This window comes from Rhamphochromis sp. 'chilingali' (assembly GCF_963969265.1).
Source record: "Rhamphochromis sp. 'chilingali' genome assembly, chromosome: 4".
In the NCBI taxonomy this organism is placed as follows: domain Eukaryota; kingdom Metazoa; phylum Chordata; class Actinopteri; order Cichliformes; family Cichlidae; genus Rhamphochromis; species Rhamphochromis sp. 'chilingali'.
In genome coordinates, this window is record NC_137948.1 from 5,852,360 (window position 1) to 5,867,717 (window position 15,358).

At 40.4% G+C, this 15,358-nt stretch overlaps 1 protein-coding gene across 9 annotated transcripts in view; it reads left to right on the plus strand.

The window, feature by feature from the left end:
- Positions 1-15,358, plus strand: part of ctnnd1 (catenin (cadherin-associated protein), delta 1) — a 31,976-nt gene that overhangs the window by 12,154 nt on the left and 4,464 nt on the right. For 7 of the 9 annotated variants that reach the window (XM_080879405.1, XM_080879402.1, XM_080879406.1 and 4 more), the window contains 17 exons: positions 137-211; positions 303-428; positions 652-941; positions 1,054-1,144; positions 1,426-1,616; positions 1,694-1,946; positions 2,695-2,766; positions 4,763-4,913; positions 6,535-6,736; positions 9,819-9,936; positions 10,078-10,234; positions 11,005-11,022; positions 11,342-11,407; positions 12,828-12,955; positions 14,484-14,634; positions 14,776-14,971; positions 15,106-15,290. In XM_080879405.1, the coding sequence (XP_080735531.1) occupies positions 137-211; positions 303-428; positions 652-941; positions 1,054-1,144; positions 1,426-1,616; positions 1,694-1,946; positions 2,695-2,766; positions 4,763-4,913; positions 6,535-6,736; positions 9,819-9,936; positions 10,078-10,234; positions 11,005-11,022; positions 11,342-11,407; positions 12,828-12,955; positions 14,484-14,634; positions 14,776-14,971; positions 15,106-15,290 (2,470 nt within the window). The remainder of the gene's footprint in view (positions 1-136; positions 212-302; positions 429-651; positions 942-1,053; positions 1,145-1,425; positions 1,617-1,693; positions 1,947-2,694; positions 2,767-4,762; positions 4,914-6,534; positions 6,737-9,818; positions 9,937-10,077; positions 10,235-11,004; positions 11,023-11,341; positions 11,408-12,827; positions 12,956-14,483; positions 14,635-14,775; positions 14,972-15,105; positions 15,291-15,358) is intronic. The other 2 variants (XM_080879410.1, XM_080879404.1) reach the window with 1 other exon arrangement.

A 15,358-nucleotide genomic window follows, 5' to 3' on the forward strand; every position in this document is an offset into this window, starting at 1 on the left:
CATTGCTCAATATATGTGGAAAACCTGCTCTGTCAGTACTGTTGTCCATATTTGCTCATGGCTACATACTCTTTCATTTAGTTTGTGTGTTGGGCCATGTCATGTGTACTTTTTTCTTCTTCCTCTATTTCTACAGAACGGCCGCATTCCTTGTGATGCAGACATAGAAAGGCTGACATTGAACGAGGGTTACATCAACGGGACACATCACGTAAGCACCTTTCAGATAGTGTTGATCCAAGGTTACTGAGTGTGTAACCTACATTTGTATCTTACTCTGAAATGTATCCAAATGTATGCAGTTCAGGATGGAGCCTGGTCAGGTGGTGCAGGAGACATTCACGGTGGAGGAACAACCCCAGCAGATGCCACCTATTGTGTCTGTGGAGACCAGTGAAGATGGGACAACGAAGCGTACAGAAACCACAGTAAGAGCTAGATGCTAATAGTAGTCACTTCTTGCGAAGGAGTTTCCAGCTGTAACACAAGGGGAAGAGTGGCATTCTGGCCAAACTGGTTCATTCTTGTTTTTGTTCTGGTTTATTGCAAGGTTTGCTTTGGATGCTATCTCTGTAAAGCAGAAAAGTTCATACTTGTAATTAGTCAGCGTTGATATCTCATCTCTTTACTGTCTTGTCATCCCCTTTTAAGGTAAAGAAAGTAGTAAAGACTACCACCACACGCACAGTCATCCCTTCTGTGTCAGACACACTGTCAATGGATGGTGGAGGCTCCGTGACAGGTGGATACACTACACCTGCGGACCGAGTCTACAGGCAGGGCCCTGGAGTTGCTGTGCCAATGGACTACCCCACTCAAACTGTGCCCCGAAACTACCACTACGGACCTCCAGTGGGACCTTATGACGACTACCGCGCTGGACCTCCATCTGAGGTCTATACAAGCCTCAACAGGGGAGCTCACATGGATGATCGCTACAGGTAACATGTTCAATGAAATTCCTGTTTATCTAGGCTTCAAGGCATGCAGATTGTTTTTAAACTTTTCCATGATAATGTTTTGTCTCATTGTCAACCTCCTCCTCCTTTCCAGACCGGTTCATCCAGATGGGTATAGGACTCTAGATCCCAACTACAGAGCCCCCAGCAGGAACCAGTTGGACCCCTATGCTGCTCAGCCACAGGTGTGTTAAGCAATCATTGCCCAATTTATTCTGGCACTTTTCTCTTGGCAGAATTTTACTTTGCGGGAATTTTACACACGACACATTTTTCTGGCGAGACAGCGAGAACATAAGAAGGAATTCAAACTGTCTCCAACACTCCCTTCCCACCAATTAATTGTACTGTTATCATAATGTGTATGTCTGAGTTTCCAAGCTCAGACACAAGCCACTGAAAATGTATTTTAGAGTGCAGCCATAGTTTCAGTTGTTTTTGGATCACAGTCTTTGTCTCTGTGTAGGTTGGGCCTATGGGAAGTGGTATGGAGCTTTCCTCCATTCCAAGGTTTGTTCCAGAGCCATACGGTCTGGAGGATGACCAACGCAGTATGGGCTTTGATGAGCCCGACTATGGCATGGCACCTCCAATGCATTACAGCACTGTGCCCCGCAACCCCCATGCTTACCCTCGTGCTCCGCCTCGCAGGACTGGGTAAGTTGTGTGATCTTTGATTTTCCATAATATATTTTAGTGTCAGCCTTTACAGATCTCTTCCTTTTTCCTCTCAGGAGCTATGAGGGCCTCTTGGATGGTGACATGAGCGGTGCAGGAGATTACTACTGGGGTGGTGGTGCGCCACTGGCTCAGGGTGAAAGAGGGAGCATGGCTTCATTGGACAGCACTCTAAGGAAAGGCTCTGGCCCCGGTGGCTGGCGTCAGCCAGAGTTGCCTGAGGTCATCGCCATGCTCAACTATAGGCTGGATCCCGTCAGGAGCAACGCAGCTGCTTATCTGCAGCATCTCACCTTTAAGAATGATAAGGTAAAGGATCCGAAAACAATGCAAGCTCTCTCTTTTTTTTTTTTCTTTTTTTTTTTTTCACCGTTATAAAGTTTGTAAGGTTTTATATGTTTATATATTATTTTTTTCACTAGATTTAATGTTTAATTTTTCTCATTATAATGTCAGCTGGATATGTACAGGGCTGATTTTTAAGTAGTGGACTTTAAGTCATGTTGAAAGCACATCTTGTAAGCACATGATATCTTTTCAGCTGGTTTTCATCTTTTATAAAAGTGTCGTTTTTATTTCTATTTCTAACTAAAATGTTTTTCCCTCACTTAATTTTAATTCGTGGTAGTTTGCACAGTGCAGGAATGATTGAGACGTGAATTAAAACAAATAGAACAGACCAGAGCTAAACTTTGAGCATGTCACTAAGCTTTATAAATATAAGCAACGGCAAAATCAGAGATAATAACTTGTAAAATAGCACGAGCTGACAGAGCCATTTTTGATTGTTTCAAGGGCTTAAGAAGTATTTTGTTTTGTATTTTGTGTGCATGCTTTTTCCCCTCAATGTTGATGGGAAATTCCCTCACAGATTAAAATACTTGAGGTTTTTATTGTCTTTTCAATGATTTTCAGTGTTTCTCACTTGTTACTCTGTATCCTTGTTTTGGGCCCTTGCTTGTCTATTCATTCTTGATTTAATAATTGTTTTGCATGGTTTCTATTTAATAATATAACAAATGCCCATTCACACTGTATCCCTCCTTTTGATTTGCAGGTGAAGTCCGATGTGCGTCGTCTGAAAGGCATTCCAGCACTGGTTTCTATGCTCGACAACCCACACAGAGAGGTCAGTTTGTTGTTTTTCTCCAAGGCTTTCTGTTCGCTCTTTGCTGTTCTGGAAGGTTGTTATGATTGGGCTAAAAGCGAAGCTTAAGGGATGAAGTGTATTTTAAACTGTGAGGACAAGGTGAACTGTAGATTTACCTGTAATACCGAATGAATGTGAGCTATAAACAAGCTGCATGTATTGGACTTCAAATCCTGGAGGGCGACATTTGTTCTAAATCCGGTTTTGGCCGAAACATTCAGTGGTTTTTCTCCAGTTCCCTTTCATTTCGGTCTAGTTGTGGCAAAATTTTGCTGATGTTTGTAAGGGCACTACCAAGGAAACCACATCATGCATTCCAGTCCCGAGGCAAAGAAGCATCTTAATTTCACATTTCGTGCTCCGTGGCCAGTGACAGGTTTGAAGTCTGGTGTGTGTGTGCGCGATAACTTGCTGACTGAGGAAATGGGTCACACTGCAAATGCATCTTCTAAACATTTGAAAGTGGTTTTAAAGAGTCCATCCAATAAGTTTGTGTGTATGGAAAAACGAGTCCACATTAAGTATAATATAATGAAAAAATGGTCCAGGAATGCAGACTATTACAACTTTCAAAGCAACAGCGGAGAAAAAATTCTAGGACGTTTGTTAACTTAGTGGAAATAAAGTGGAAGTATTGCATTTTTCATTTTTATTTTTTTCTGTCATAAACACCAGAGTTCACCACCATTGATTATAAATCAGATACAAATGTTCTAATGTTGCAAACCATTGTGCAATTCTTCTTTTTCTGTAGGTTTTCACATTATTAGCCATACATTTATTATTATATAATACATACAAGTTTTAATACAGACAAAATGCACAAAACAAAGTAATAGTTTTGGTATAATGGCACTAATAAATACTATTATTGAAGTATTGTATATTCGTGGGCCATAATTACCATGTTGTAAATATCTGATATTCTAACCAAATATGTACTGTGATAAAGGTGGTTGCTCAAATTAAAGATGCCAAGTTTGAAATTTAGGCTACTTCTCTTGGACAAGCTAGCATCCCACAAGCTAGCTTGTGGTCATCCCCAATGATGATGCTTTCTTGTTGTCAGAAAGAATTGTAGCCACATTAAAGTGAAATTAAGAGGCTGTTTGCATTTCAACCACAATAGAAACACATTTAGAAATGGAAATATAACGCAGTTACAAATAGTCTTTATGCAGATAAACTGTTAGCTTAGTTTGCTACCATCTATTACTTTAGCAGCTTTAGACATACCTTATATTTTTTACTTAAGGCTAAATACATCAGCCACACCTTCTGTTGTTGTAATACCGGTGTTCTGAGAAACTGTCCTACTTTGGCAAATCGTCCTACCCGTATGATAATGTGATGGTGACTTCTGACTAACCCTAACCATAACAAATATTCACAATGGCTTTAAAAATGAAGTAAATTTGGGTTTTGTGTTGTCTGCATGCGCAGCGTATGCAGAAACAATGGGTAGTTGTTTCCTACCCGATCCTACCCTACTTTGTGAGGTAGGATGGATTCCCAGAACACCGGCAGCATGTATAGGTTTTTGGTTGTTTGTTTGTTTTTCCCTAACTCTGAAAAATATTAATATATAAGGATCCAGTAAAATTGAGCAACTGGATGAAAAAAAAAAAAAAAAAAAAAAAGTTTCCTTATATATAATTAATTAAACTGTGCATTATGAAAAGCTACGCCAGTGGAGACCAAGAACAAAACTATGAGTCTTGAAATGAGCATAATAGCTCCCCTTTAACATTTCTTTAATGTGTAAATGTGTACAAAATGCAGCCTGCTAATTTACCACTAATTGTAGTAATTACTCGTATGAGGAGCTCTGCCAAGACCTATTTAATGCGTGTAGTACAGTTTCGAGGTCATGACTGTTTCTTGCTAGCACACGCCATGCATTTGAAATCGATGCCTTCAAGTACCACTCCATCGTGGCTGATGGCCCATTAAGCTGTGCTTGTGTATGTTACAGGTTCACTACGCAGCCTGTGGCGCACTAAAGAACATCTCATATGGCAAAGATCAAGACAATAAGATTGCCATCAAGAACTGCGATGGCGTCCCGGCTCTGATCAGGCTGCTGAGGAAGACTCATGACCAGGATCTGACAGACGTTATCACAGGTACACGGTGCATAGAGATCCTGGGCTCTGTTTTCAGTCTTGTTCAGTGTGGTTGTTTACTTTTGTTAAGGTGGCTATTATTAATTTAGTTAATGTGTGCCAATTTAGCTTTTTCATACTAGATAAAGCTGACAATTGCCACCAGTTGGACAGCTATTGGACATGACTTTGCAACCCAACAGAAGTAATTTAGCCAACTGGCAGCAATCCCACCAAGAACCATGCAGCTCCCTGCAAAAGCTCCACAATCCTACACCAAGATAAACTTTAATATAAAATGTACACAAAGGAAAGAGAAATTTTGTCAGGTCAGGATTTAAAACAGATTGTCTATTTAACGTTTGTACTAATACATAGAACTGTCATACAACCTTATTTAAACTGTGCATTTTAAATGGGCAATAGGCTACATTGTTGCTTTTCATTGTGCAATCAACATTTATTTGATAATGTTATGGCTGTAGAATTGATGACACTGCCAAGGTTTAATGTGACAATGATGTTAGCTTCGCTTTCACAGTGCAGCTCTGTCTGCCTCTGGGACCAAATCTCCACATTGCACAACCAAAATAGTAAGTCGGTAGGGCTTTTGTTTTCCATGGAAACTCCTGGTAGCTAAATATGGAAAAACTATCGGGGGGGGGAAAAAGTCTTCTGTTGCAGGAGGCAGAAAAAGGGAGGGAGTGATGCAACCAAAAGTAAAGCAAATGAACCTTGGACAGCCAATGTCTTGAACCTAAGAGGGATCAAAAGCCACATCAAGTTGGCATTGTGCCAAAAAGAAATAATGTAGCTCCTGCTTACTTATTAGCCAGCCCAGCGTTTTTAAAATATTTTTTGGAAGGGCTCGGTTTATTCATTTGCTATAGGATTCCTGAGTTTGCAGAAACCTTCAGTACTTTTAAGTTTAAAACACAAGAAGACTTAATGATGATCAAAATATAGTCCACAGGGTATATCCTGCATATAAAAAATGTTGGCACTCATGGACGACATTGGCCCTCCCCCAAAGAAAATGTTACGAAGGCTGTGATAAATCTTTAACCAGTGTTTTTAATGTTTAATTTACTCAGGCTTAAACTCAACTTTTTATGATGTAAAAGAAAAACACTTACATTTCTTTTGAGTAAGCCAGCGTAGTCACCCCACAAAGGCCTGCTTGAGCCAAGAAAAACCCTGAACTGACTGTAGGATGTATGTAAACTTGTGTGGAAATAAAGTGGGTGTATTGCATATTTTCTTATTTTCTGTCACACACCGAGGTGTTACAGTACTCCAATATTGATGACAACTGTTATACTAATGTGCAAAAATCAGTCATTGGGTGATTCCAATCATTTCAGTTGAGTCAGGCAGCACAGACTCTTCCTCGTTCCTTTGGGACCAGTCACACTTGCATGTGTAGCCACCACACAAAGGCTCAGTCCATTATAGTAATAATATATTTGTGCTTTATTAGAAAACAATATTTACAAAGTTTTAAGAATTTCTCAGTGATATCAGTTGCAGGAAAAGTGCAAAATTCTCACTGAATCTTCTCGTCTGGTTTGGGTTTTTTTTTTTTTTTTTTTTTTGTATGTTTTAAAAAAACAAACATTTTTTTTCTTCTTCTCCCCTGAAGGAACGCTGTGGAACTTGTCGTCTCATGATTCTGTGAAAATGGAGATTGTGGACCATGCATTGCACGCCCTCTCCGACGAGGTGATGGTTCCCCATTCAGGCTGGGAGCGAGGGAGCAACGGAGCAGGTGGTGGGGAGGAAAACTGCAAGCCCAGACATCTTGAATGGGAGACTGCCCTCACCAACACAGCAGGCTGCCTGAGGTATGGAGCAAAGGAAGGATGGAAGCAACATTAGAGAAGCAAGATATGTAGCTGGGAAAAGAAAGTGGAAAGTTGCCAGGTCAACAGACTGACAGAGCAGTGGGATGTGTGAGGGAGGATGGAAGCAATGATGCGCTAACAGAGCAGAAGAGCAGGAAATGCATCATGGAGTAGGCATAGTGAAGATGGAGAATGATGGTAGAGTCATAATAAAAAAAAAAAATACTGAAGACAAATGTCTTCAGTCAGATTAAACTCAAAACTTTTTTTCTTTAAAAAAAAAAAAAATCAGAGCTCTATTTACTTGGTCTTTATAAGATGCTATGTGTAAATACATACATGTGTAGGAGAAGCATGTTTTAATTAAAACAATCTTTTCTGTAGAAGGAACAAAAACTCCAAGCAGATTCAAAAATTCAGACTTAAAAAAGTGAGTATATTGGAGTGATGCATCAAAGATATTTTTCATGTTAAAGACTCTTACTCTAATTACTAGTACATATAAACACTTCTGGGTTAAATGTCAGTTATATATCAAAGAAAAGAAAAATTGCCCAGTAACTGAGCTATCAGGAGGGGAGGGTGGGGTGACAGGAAGGGAATTTCAGAGATTACTGGGAGGGGGGCAAGCAGAGGACAGTGGGGCATTGACTTTTCTAGTATAAACAGTATGTTCAGGCCTGTCTCTGTTATCTGTGATTTCCCTCAGCCATAAGTCTAATTATAAAAGGGTTACTTGCAGGTGTGGAAACGCATCTTATCTTGAGGATTTAGAAAGTTCAGTATTTACAGAAATGGTCTGGACAGCATCTGAATTGTTTTAAGTTAACTTGGCACTATATACCCACTTCAGCAGCTCAGTTATTTATGCATTCTATGATATTTTCTCATTTTTCATATTGTATGACAGTTTGGACCCAAGCAGCACCATCTACAATTCAGCCTGTGGTATCCTTATATAACCAATCTTTAAAAATAATGGATAAAAAAAATCTGTTCGGTGGCATCGCTGTCACATTTTAAAGAAATATAATCTACTTAGTTTTAAGAGTTTTAATCATCTGTGTTTTCTTAAATTAGTTTTTAAATGTATAAATAGGGTGGCCCCAGAGTGTCTCAATAGATACATCCAGAGACAAGATAGTAATCGTATTACTAGGAGTAAGGTGAACGGCAACTGCAAGATATTATATCGCAGGTCTACATTCGGTCAGTCAGCTTTTTCTATAAAGGCTTGCCACCTGTGGAACACACTTCCAACCGATATCAAATTGATTACAGACATTAGATCCTTTACACTGAAGGTTAAAGTGTGGTTAAAGGGAAATCAAAGTTGTAGTCATTTTAACTAATGATTTTAATTTTATTTTAAATTATTGTCTATTAATTGTAATTGTATTCATGATGTAATATGGTTTTATGAAAATGTATGTTTTATTGTAAAATGTATCTATTTAGATTGTAAGCCCAACAAGAGACAATTGTTGAAAATTAGCAGCAGCTATAAACCTATGTGCGGTACATCAGTTTCATGTCTTGCACTTGAACTATGTTAAACCGCACTGTCCCTTTTAAATGAATAAATTCAAAATTTCAGCCTGACATTACGCAGGAGATGCCAGAGCTAAACAATCTCTTAAAAATTGGGCGGTTGTACTAGCATGTTTGTGACATAGTTAGTGCTGGGTCACTACGCCTTTTGACCCAGACAATTGTAGCACGTTGTAATTGGCCTTCCTGCAGCCAAACTCTGCAATTTCTCAGCTCACGTTGTTCAGACCAGTTGAAGAGTAGAGCTCACACGGAGTGGGAATGCCAAGCTCCTACAAGCTTTTGTCCATTTCTAATTCCACTTAACAATATTCAGACAAACAAGAACGCTCTCTTCATTGTTGCCAAATAGACGGGGAGTGTTGTGCAGAGATTTTGTGTCAGTGAAGCTTCAGTTGCACTGCTGGGTTTAGTGGTTAATTTAAGGTCATTATGAGTGCAGTTTGTTTTGCCTTAATGGATATGTATACACGCAGCAATATGAGTGCCTTAATTATAGTATAAATTATAGCCAGTTTTGGGCATGTGGTAGCCACTATCTACATATGGGTCATTGAAACGATGAGTGTGTCATTTCTGTTTAAAGCTATTTTTTTTTTTCCAATTCAAGACTTGTAGGAGATCTTTGACAGAGAACTTGTTTTCTGCAGAGTATTTAATGACTATATTTACTCAGGAAATTCCTCTTTAAGTTTTAATACTTAGTGGATTTTCCTGAAAATATTCATCTCTGTGACTGTAAACCTAACCTTTAGTTTCACTTTATGATTTCGTGTCACTTCACTGTCGAACTGTAAACGACAGATGGAAGGCAGAGTTAAACTTTTATGGCTCCAGAAGTCATGCAGGCATATCGTGAACAGTGGCACACATGTTTAATGTCTGCTTATGTGGCTTCTTTTATAGCTAAGGTTAGTGAAGAGGATTAGGGTCAAACACTATTTTATTTACATATGTAAATAGATATTGTCTTGCTTTTTTTCCGTTTGTTTGAAATAAGTTTAGCAAATTTCAAGCGTTGTTTTTTGAAAACCGGGACACTCTTTTTCTTTTTCCTGCCGCTGTCCTGATTTGATTCGGTCAGCATTTTTTATTTTAAATGTGTGCCTACCGCAGCATGTAAATAAACTTCTCAAACTATGTAGTGAAGTCAGATGAGTGCCCTGTGCAGTGAAAGAGAATGTGTCCTGGTATTATGTGAAAGGGTGTGTCTGCCGACGGGAAACATAAAAGACAAAAGGCCACGACACTCAGTTTTCCAGCTCTCTTGAATCTTTTAAGTGCGGCTGAGTCAGAGAGCAGTTGAGAAAATTGGCCCAGAGATGTAACTCGATCTTGTCAAACTGTACTCTCTTTGTAAACTAGTACATTTAACAGGAGTTTCATTCAAACTTAATGGGGGTGTGCTCGGGCATTATGTGCTGGAATCCTTTTGTAGTCACTATAGCAGACTCCTTCCGCTCCCCTTTAACCTCTTCTAATCTGCGTTCTTCTTTCTTTCTCCTCTTTTTAACTTTCCTCTCGATTAAAGAAATGTGAGTTCAGAGCGAAGTGAGGCGAGGAGGAAGCTCAGGGAGTGCACGGGATTGGTCGACTCGCTCATGTACATTGTCAAGTCCCAGATTGACTGTAAAGATGTGGACAACAAGGTATGTGGATTTCTGATTGATTAAATCCTTTGACACCTTTGTTTGATCCTTGTTGCTTTTGTGTGTTCAGTAACATTTACCTGTGAATTTACAATGAGAAAGGCGGCGTTTTGATTCTTAACTTTCTCTCCATCTCTGCAGTTGACAGAGAACTGTGTGTGTCTGCTGAGGAACCTGTCCTACCAAGTGCACCGTGAAATCCCCAACCCTGAGCGCTACCTGGAGGCCACACCAAACCACCAAGGCCCCGCCTACTCCAGCAATAAGGGCAGTTGCTTCGGTTCCCGCAAGAGCAAAGGTGTGTGCCTTAGACAGACAGAGATAGCGTAGTTTTCATTCAGTATCGAGAGCATTTGGTGAGGTCACATCATCTCACTGAGCTGATACTTGCACATACACACAATCTTAGACAAACACATTACACAAACAAAGCCAGTCATCAGCACAGGAATGTTAACCCCTCCCCCCCTTAGAGAAATCTTATCCTCTCTTCAGCTGCTCTGTTTGTGTTTCACCGAGAGTATTGATTTGTTTTTGTCAGACTACAGCCCCCACTACAATTTGCTGGCTTTGTATTACAAAGTCAATTGCAACAACCATGTGTTAATGCTGGTATAAATATGTCAAATGTTTAGTTTTTTAGTTTTATTTTTTTCCCTTTATTTCTGATTTGACTCTTTATTTTTAGAAGATAGTGACTGATGATATAAGAGTGAGTGGTGAGGTGGTAGGGCACAACTAAACTCAGACTGCTGCAGGTAGTTATTATGTGTTTGTAGCTACTCTACACTTGTACGTTATTAATACATTTGATGTACAATTTTATGTGAATATGAAATTGTTTGGTTTGGGCGTTTCCCTGCATTTGCTTTATCTGGCCTTCATACATGGCATGTCACATGCTGATTCTGTGTGGTGGCAGTGCTGCTTTTGGGGTGTAAACAGGTGTTTACTGAGTGACTCAATTACGGCTGCTTTCCTTTTTACTTAAATGCTCTCTCTTCCTCCTGTTCTGCTGCTCTTCTCTTTCCCCTCCCTGCCCTACATCCTCCTTCGGCCTGGCTGCAGATGAGTGGTTTTCCAAAGGTAAGCTTTCTTTACCTGGCTATGCACTTTACTTCTGCTTTGTACTTTTGTCTTGGAGTGGGTGCAGTAGGATCATGGCTTAGATAACAGAAATGTTTTACTAGCACTAACATGGTCTATTTCTTAATAGCGGAACACTTGTAGAAAGTGCACTGTAGTTTTTAAATCTTCATGTTTGCCCTGACGAGCACGTGTCTAACCAAATCAGAACACATGTACTAACAGCGCATGTGTCAGTCTGAAACAGCCATCACACTCGGTGTCAACAGCAGATTGTTTTGGCATTTTTGTTGATGTTAATGTTTAATGTTGCTTCCAGGAAGGAAAGATGAGGATACAGCTGATGATACAATAGACATTCCAAAAAGGACCTCACCTGCTCAAGGTAAGCAAAGGCTCTATGAACACCTTTTATTGAATTAAGCCTTTATAGAAAGGGGGTTCAAAACACTGAACGTGTTGTGGTGACAGCGGTCTCTCATTCAGACGTAATCCACCTTTAGATGACTGTTTGCCACAGCTCCATTCACAGGCAGACATGTAGAGAGGATGTCATAGTACACCTGAGATATCTCTTATTTGTTACAAATGCCAGGTAAACTTGGTGGTTTTTTTGACACCAAATATGTTGTCAACTGATAAAGCGCTCGGACTTCTGAAAATGTAGTTTGCTCTGGCTTTGCTACTGCACGCGCAGTTTGATGTAAGCTGTACCTCGCTCCATCCACATGGACTCAGAAGACCACTCTTTTTGATTGCAAATGGCAATAATGCATCAGCAATTGGTGATGCATTGATTATAGTATACTTTCTGTAATTAGAATTTGGAAACAAAATTTTGTGACATACGACCGTTATTGCAATACAGCTTAGAATAATCTACAGGACAAAAATCTAAATCTGGACCATGAATACTCATGAGATGATGTCCTGTTGAGCAGAGGGGTCATGTAAGGGCAACCAATGTGAGCGCTAAAAGAAAGACAGGAAGTGGATGTGGACAGTAAAGGAAATGAGTTACAGCCTTTGCTTTTTGAAAGTTTTGCAGATTTCTGCCTCTCTTGTCGTTTTCGACTTCATACGTCATCACAACGTGCTTCTGGAATGAGCTGTTGTTGTTGTGCACTTCTTCATGGGAGATTAGGAGTAGTGGATGTTGTTTGCATTCATGTGGAAACAATCTCACAGACAGACACACACGGGATCTCTGCCCTTTTCTCTGATTGGACTCGCTGTGCTTTAAGAGGCTTTCAGGACACCACAACAGAGACGTTCTCTCTATCGCAGGGTTTGATGTAAAGGAAGATTTATTATACTATGACAAATGTAGGTGTGATAGTGGTCAGGCTCCTCCTGCGCTGGTGAGTCTTCTGCTTCTCCATCAATCGTCTCTGCTGTTTTAAGAGTTAATATTTGGAGGAAGATCTTCTGTCCAAGGCTTTTGGAGCTTAATGAGCAGACAGTTGGGCACCATTTGTTTTGTCTCTACTGAAGCCCTTACAGAGTGCCTATCGGCTTGATGATAGTATAGACGTTTGCTGTGTTCTTATCTGGAGGGTGGCATAAAGAAAACTGTCTGTGTACTTGGATAAAGAATAGATATCACTCAATCTTGATACCGCATTCAGGAACACTTATCCTGTTTGATTTTCAAGAATTACTACTTAACATATCCCTGCACATATTGTTCAATAATTAATATGTCTGTATTTTATACTCCTGAAAGATTATTTCTTTATGAAGGACCTGTTACATTATCAATGTTCCCATCACACACGTGTCCACTCTCTGCCTGTTTCCTGTAGGCTATGAGCTCTTGTATCAGCCGGAGGTGGTTCGCATCTACATGTCTCTGGTGAAGGAGTCCCAAAACGCCACAGTGTTGGAAGCTTCAGCTGGAGCTATTCAGAACCTGTGCGCTGGACACTGGACTGTAAGAACTGCCATCTATACTGATCTTTTTCGATTTTACAGTACCAGAACTTTATGTGCTAAGTAAATAAACCAGATTGGGAAGTCTGAATAAATGGTGCTGTTTTAACATTAGTCATTGCAATCAAAGGTTATTTCAGGAACATTAGTAAACACTCTATATGAGGATTTGTATTAGATTTGTCTGTTCTTAGAGGTTATCTGTAATGTAACACACAATTATTTTGACTTTGTGCACATGAGAAAAATCACAGTGGTATTTGTTTAGTCAACACTCCACCTAAAGAGCTGAAGTATTGGTTTACTGGTTGATCTACATTCCTATGCTTACATATGGCCTAGAGCTACAGGTCAAAGCAGCAGAAACAAGCTTCCTCTGAAGGTTGGGTTCAGCTTTAGAGAGAGGGTGATAAACTCAGTTATTTGAGAGGGTCTCTGAGCTGCTAGTTCTCTTACATCAAAAGCAACAACTCACTGGATGGTAACAACTCATCCAGTCCACACATGCAAAAAATCAAACCGTAGGTGTCCCTAAATTATTATGTGCAATAATTAGAAATGACAGAGGGAAAAGGTATTGAACTCCTGAAGAAAGGGAGGTGTGGAACATCATGACACGCCTGAAATCTATCAGTAATGGAGCCATAATACAGAAGTGGACAGCATTTAGAGAAGCCTGTGAAATACTTGGAAAATATAGTCTGGTCAGATGCGACTAAAATGGAACTCTTTTGGTACCATAATAAACACCATGTTTAGAGGTCAAAAGGCACCGCAACTCATCCCAAAAACACCACAACAGCAGTGAAGTTTGGAGGTGGGAACAACATGGTATGGGGCTGTTTTTCAGCAAATGGTACTGGCACGCTTCATATAATTGAAGAAAAGATCGATGGAAACTGAGATATTCTTTATGAAAATCTGCTGCCATCTACCAGGATGATGAAGATGAAACGAGGGGGGGGGGGGGGGGCGTTTCAGCAACACAATATTCCCAAACACAGCCAAGGAAACTCATGGTTGGTTTCAGAGAAGGAAAAATAACGCTGCTAGAATGGCCCAGCCAATCGCCTGACCTGAATCTAACTAAAAACCTTTAGAAAGAACTAAAGCTTAGATTTCGAAAGACCGCTTGTGTGGAAGACTGGCGCAAAATCACACCTGCAACTAGTTTCTCCCCACAGGAGACATCTCGAAGCGGTCATCCCCAACCACTTTTGTAGCAAGTATTAAATGAATTTCAGTCGGTGTGTTCACGAACATCTATCTTTGACTTCTTTGCATGTGTGGAGTGGATGTGTTGTTATCAACATCTGGTGATAATTTCATATCAGTGACAGCTTTAGAAATATATTTACTTAGAAAATTGGTGATGTATCCAATACTTATTTTACCCTGTGTAAGTAGCGTTTGACAGGTAACGGTAACCCACTGAGTGAAAAGTCTGTTAAAAACCAAGCACGAGATTTAGCAGCAATGGTCGTTAAGATGGTCTTCTAAATCAATAAAAGCACTTTGTGTGTCTGTAGTATGGCAGATGCATCCGTGCCTTGGTGCGCAGGGAGAAAGGTTTATCCATGATGACGGAGCAGCTGGCTCATAACAACGACCGCGTAGTCCGAGCCATGTCCGGAGCCCTTCGCAACCTGGCCATTGATGGACGAAACAAAGAGCTACTAGGTGACACATTTAACTCTTTGTCTAACTGAGCTTCAGTAAAAAGGTTTTAACCAGAGTTTAAAAAAAAATCCCCAGCTTTATTACATAACAGTGTTAGGAGTTGTAAGTATGCTGCAATCTTAATCTTCCCTGTGTTGTCAGGTAAACATGCGGTGCCTAACCTGGTAAATAACCTGCCTGGTGCTGGTCAGAGTCAGCCAGTGCGAGCAGTGTCAGAAGAGACGGTGGTGTCTATACTGAGCACGCTCCATGAGGTGCTGGGCTCCAGTGTGGAAGCAGCCAAGACTCTCAGGGCTGCTAATGGCATCGAGAGACTGGTGCTCATCAACAAGGATGGGTACGCAGTGACAGATGGATACAGATCATTTGGATAATTTTTTTCTGTCCACGTTTTAGAGCATCTTGAAATTGCTATAACGGGTTATTTTCATAAATTGCACCTTTCTCCCTCTCTGTCCCTCTCGTCTTTAGTAACCGTTCAGATCGGGAGGTGCGTGGAGCTGCCCTAGTGCTGCAGACAGTTTGGGGCTACAAGGACCTGCGGCGCACTTTGGAAAAGGATGGCTGGAAGAAGACAGATTTCATGGTCAACTTAAACCCTCCCACCAACAAACCCAACGGATATGAGGAAAGCACTCTGCCGCTTATAGACAAAGGTCAGTGGTAGGAGTCAAAATAGCCGCCACTTTGCTTAAAAGGTTTCAGTGTAATGATTGTTACCAGT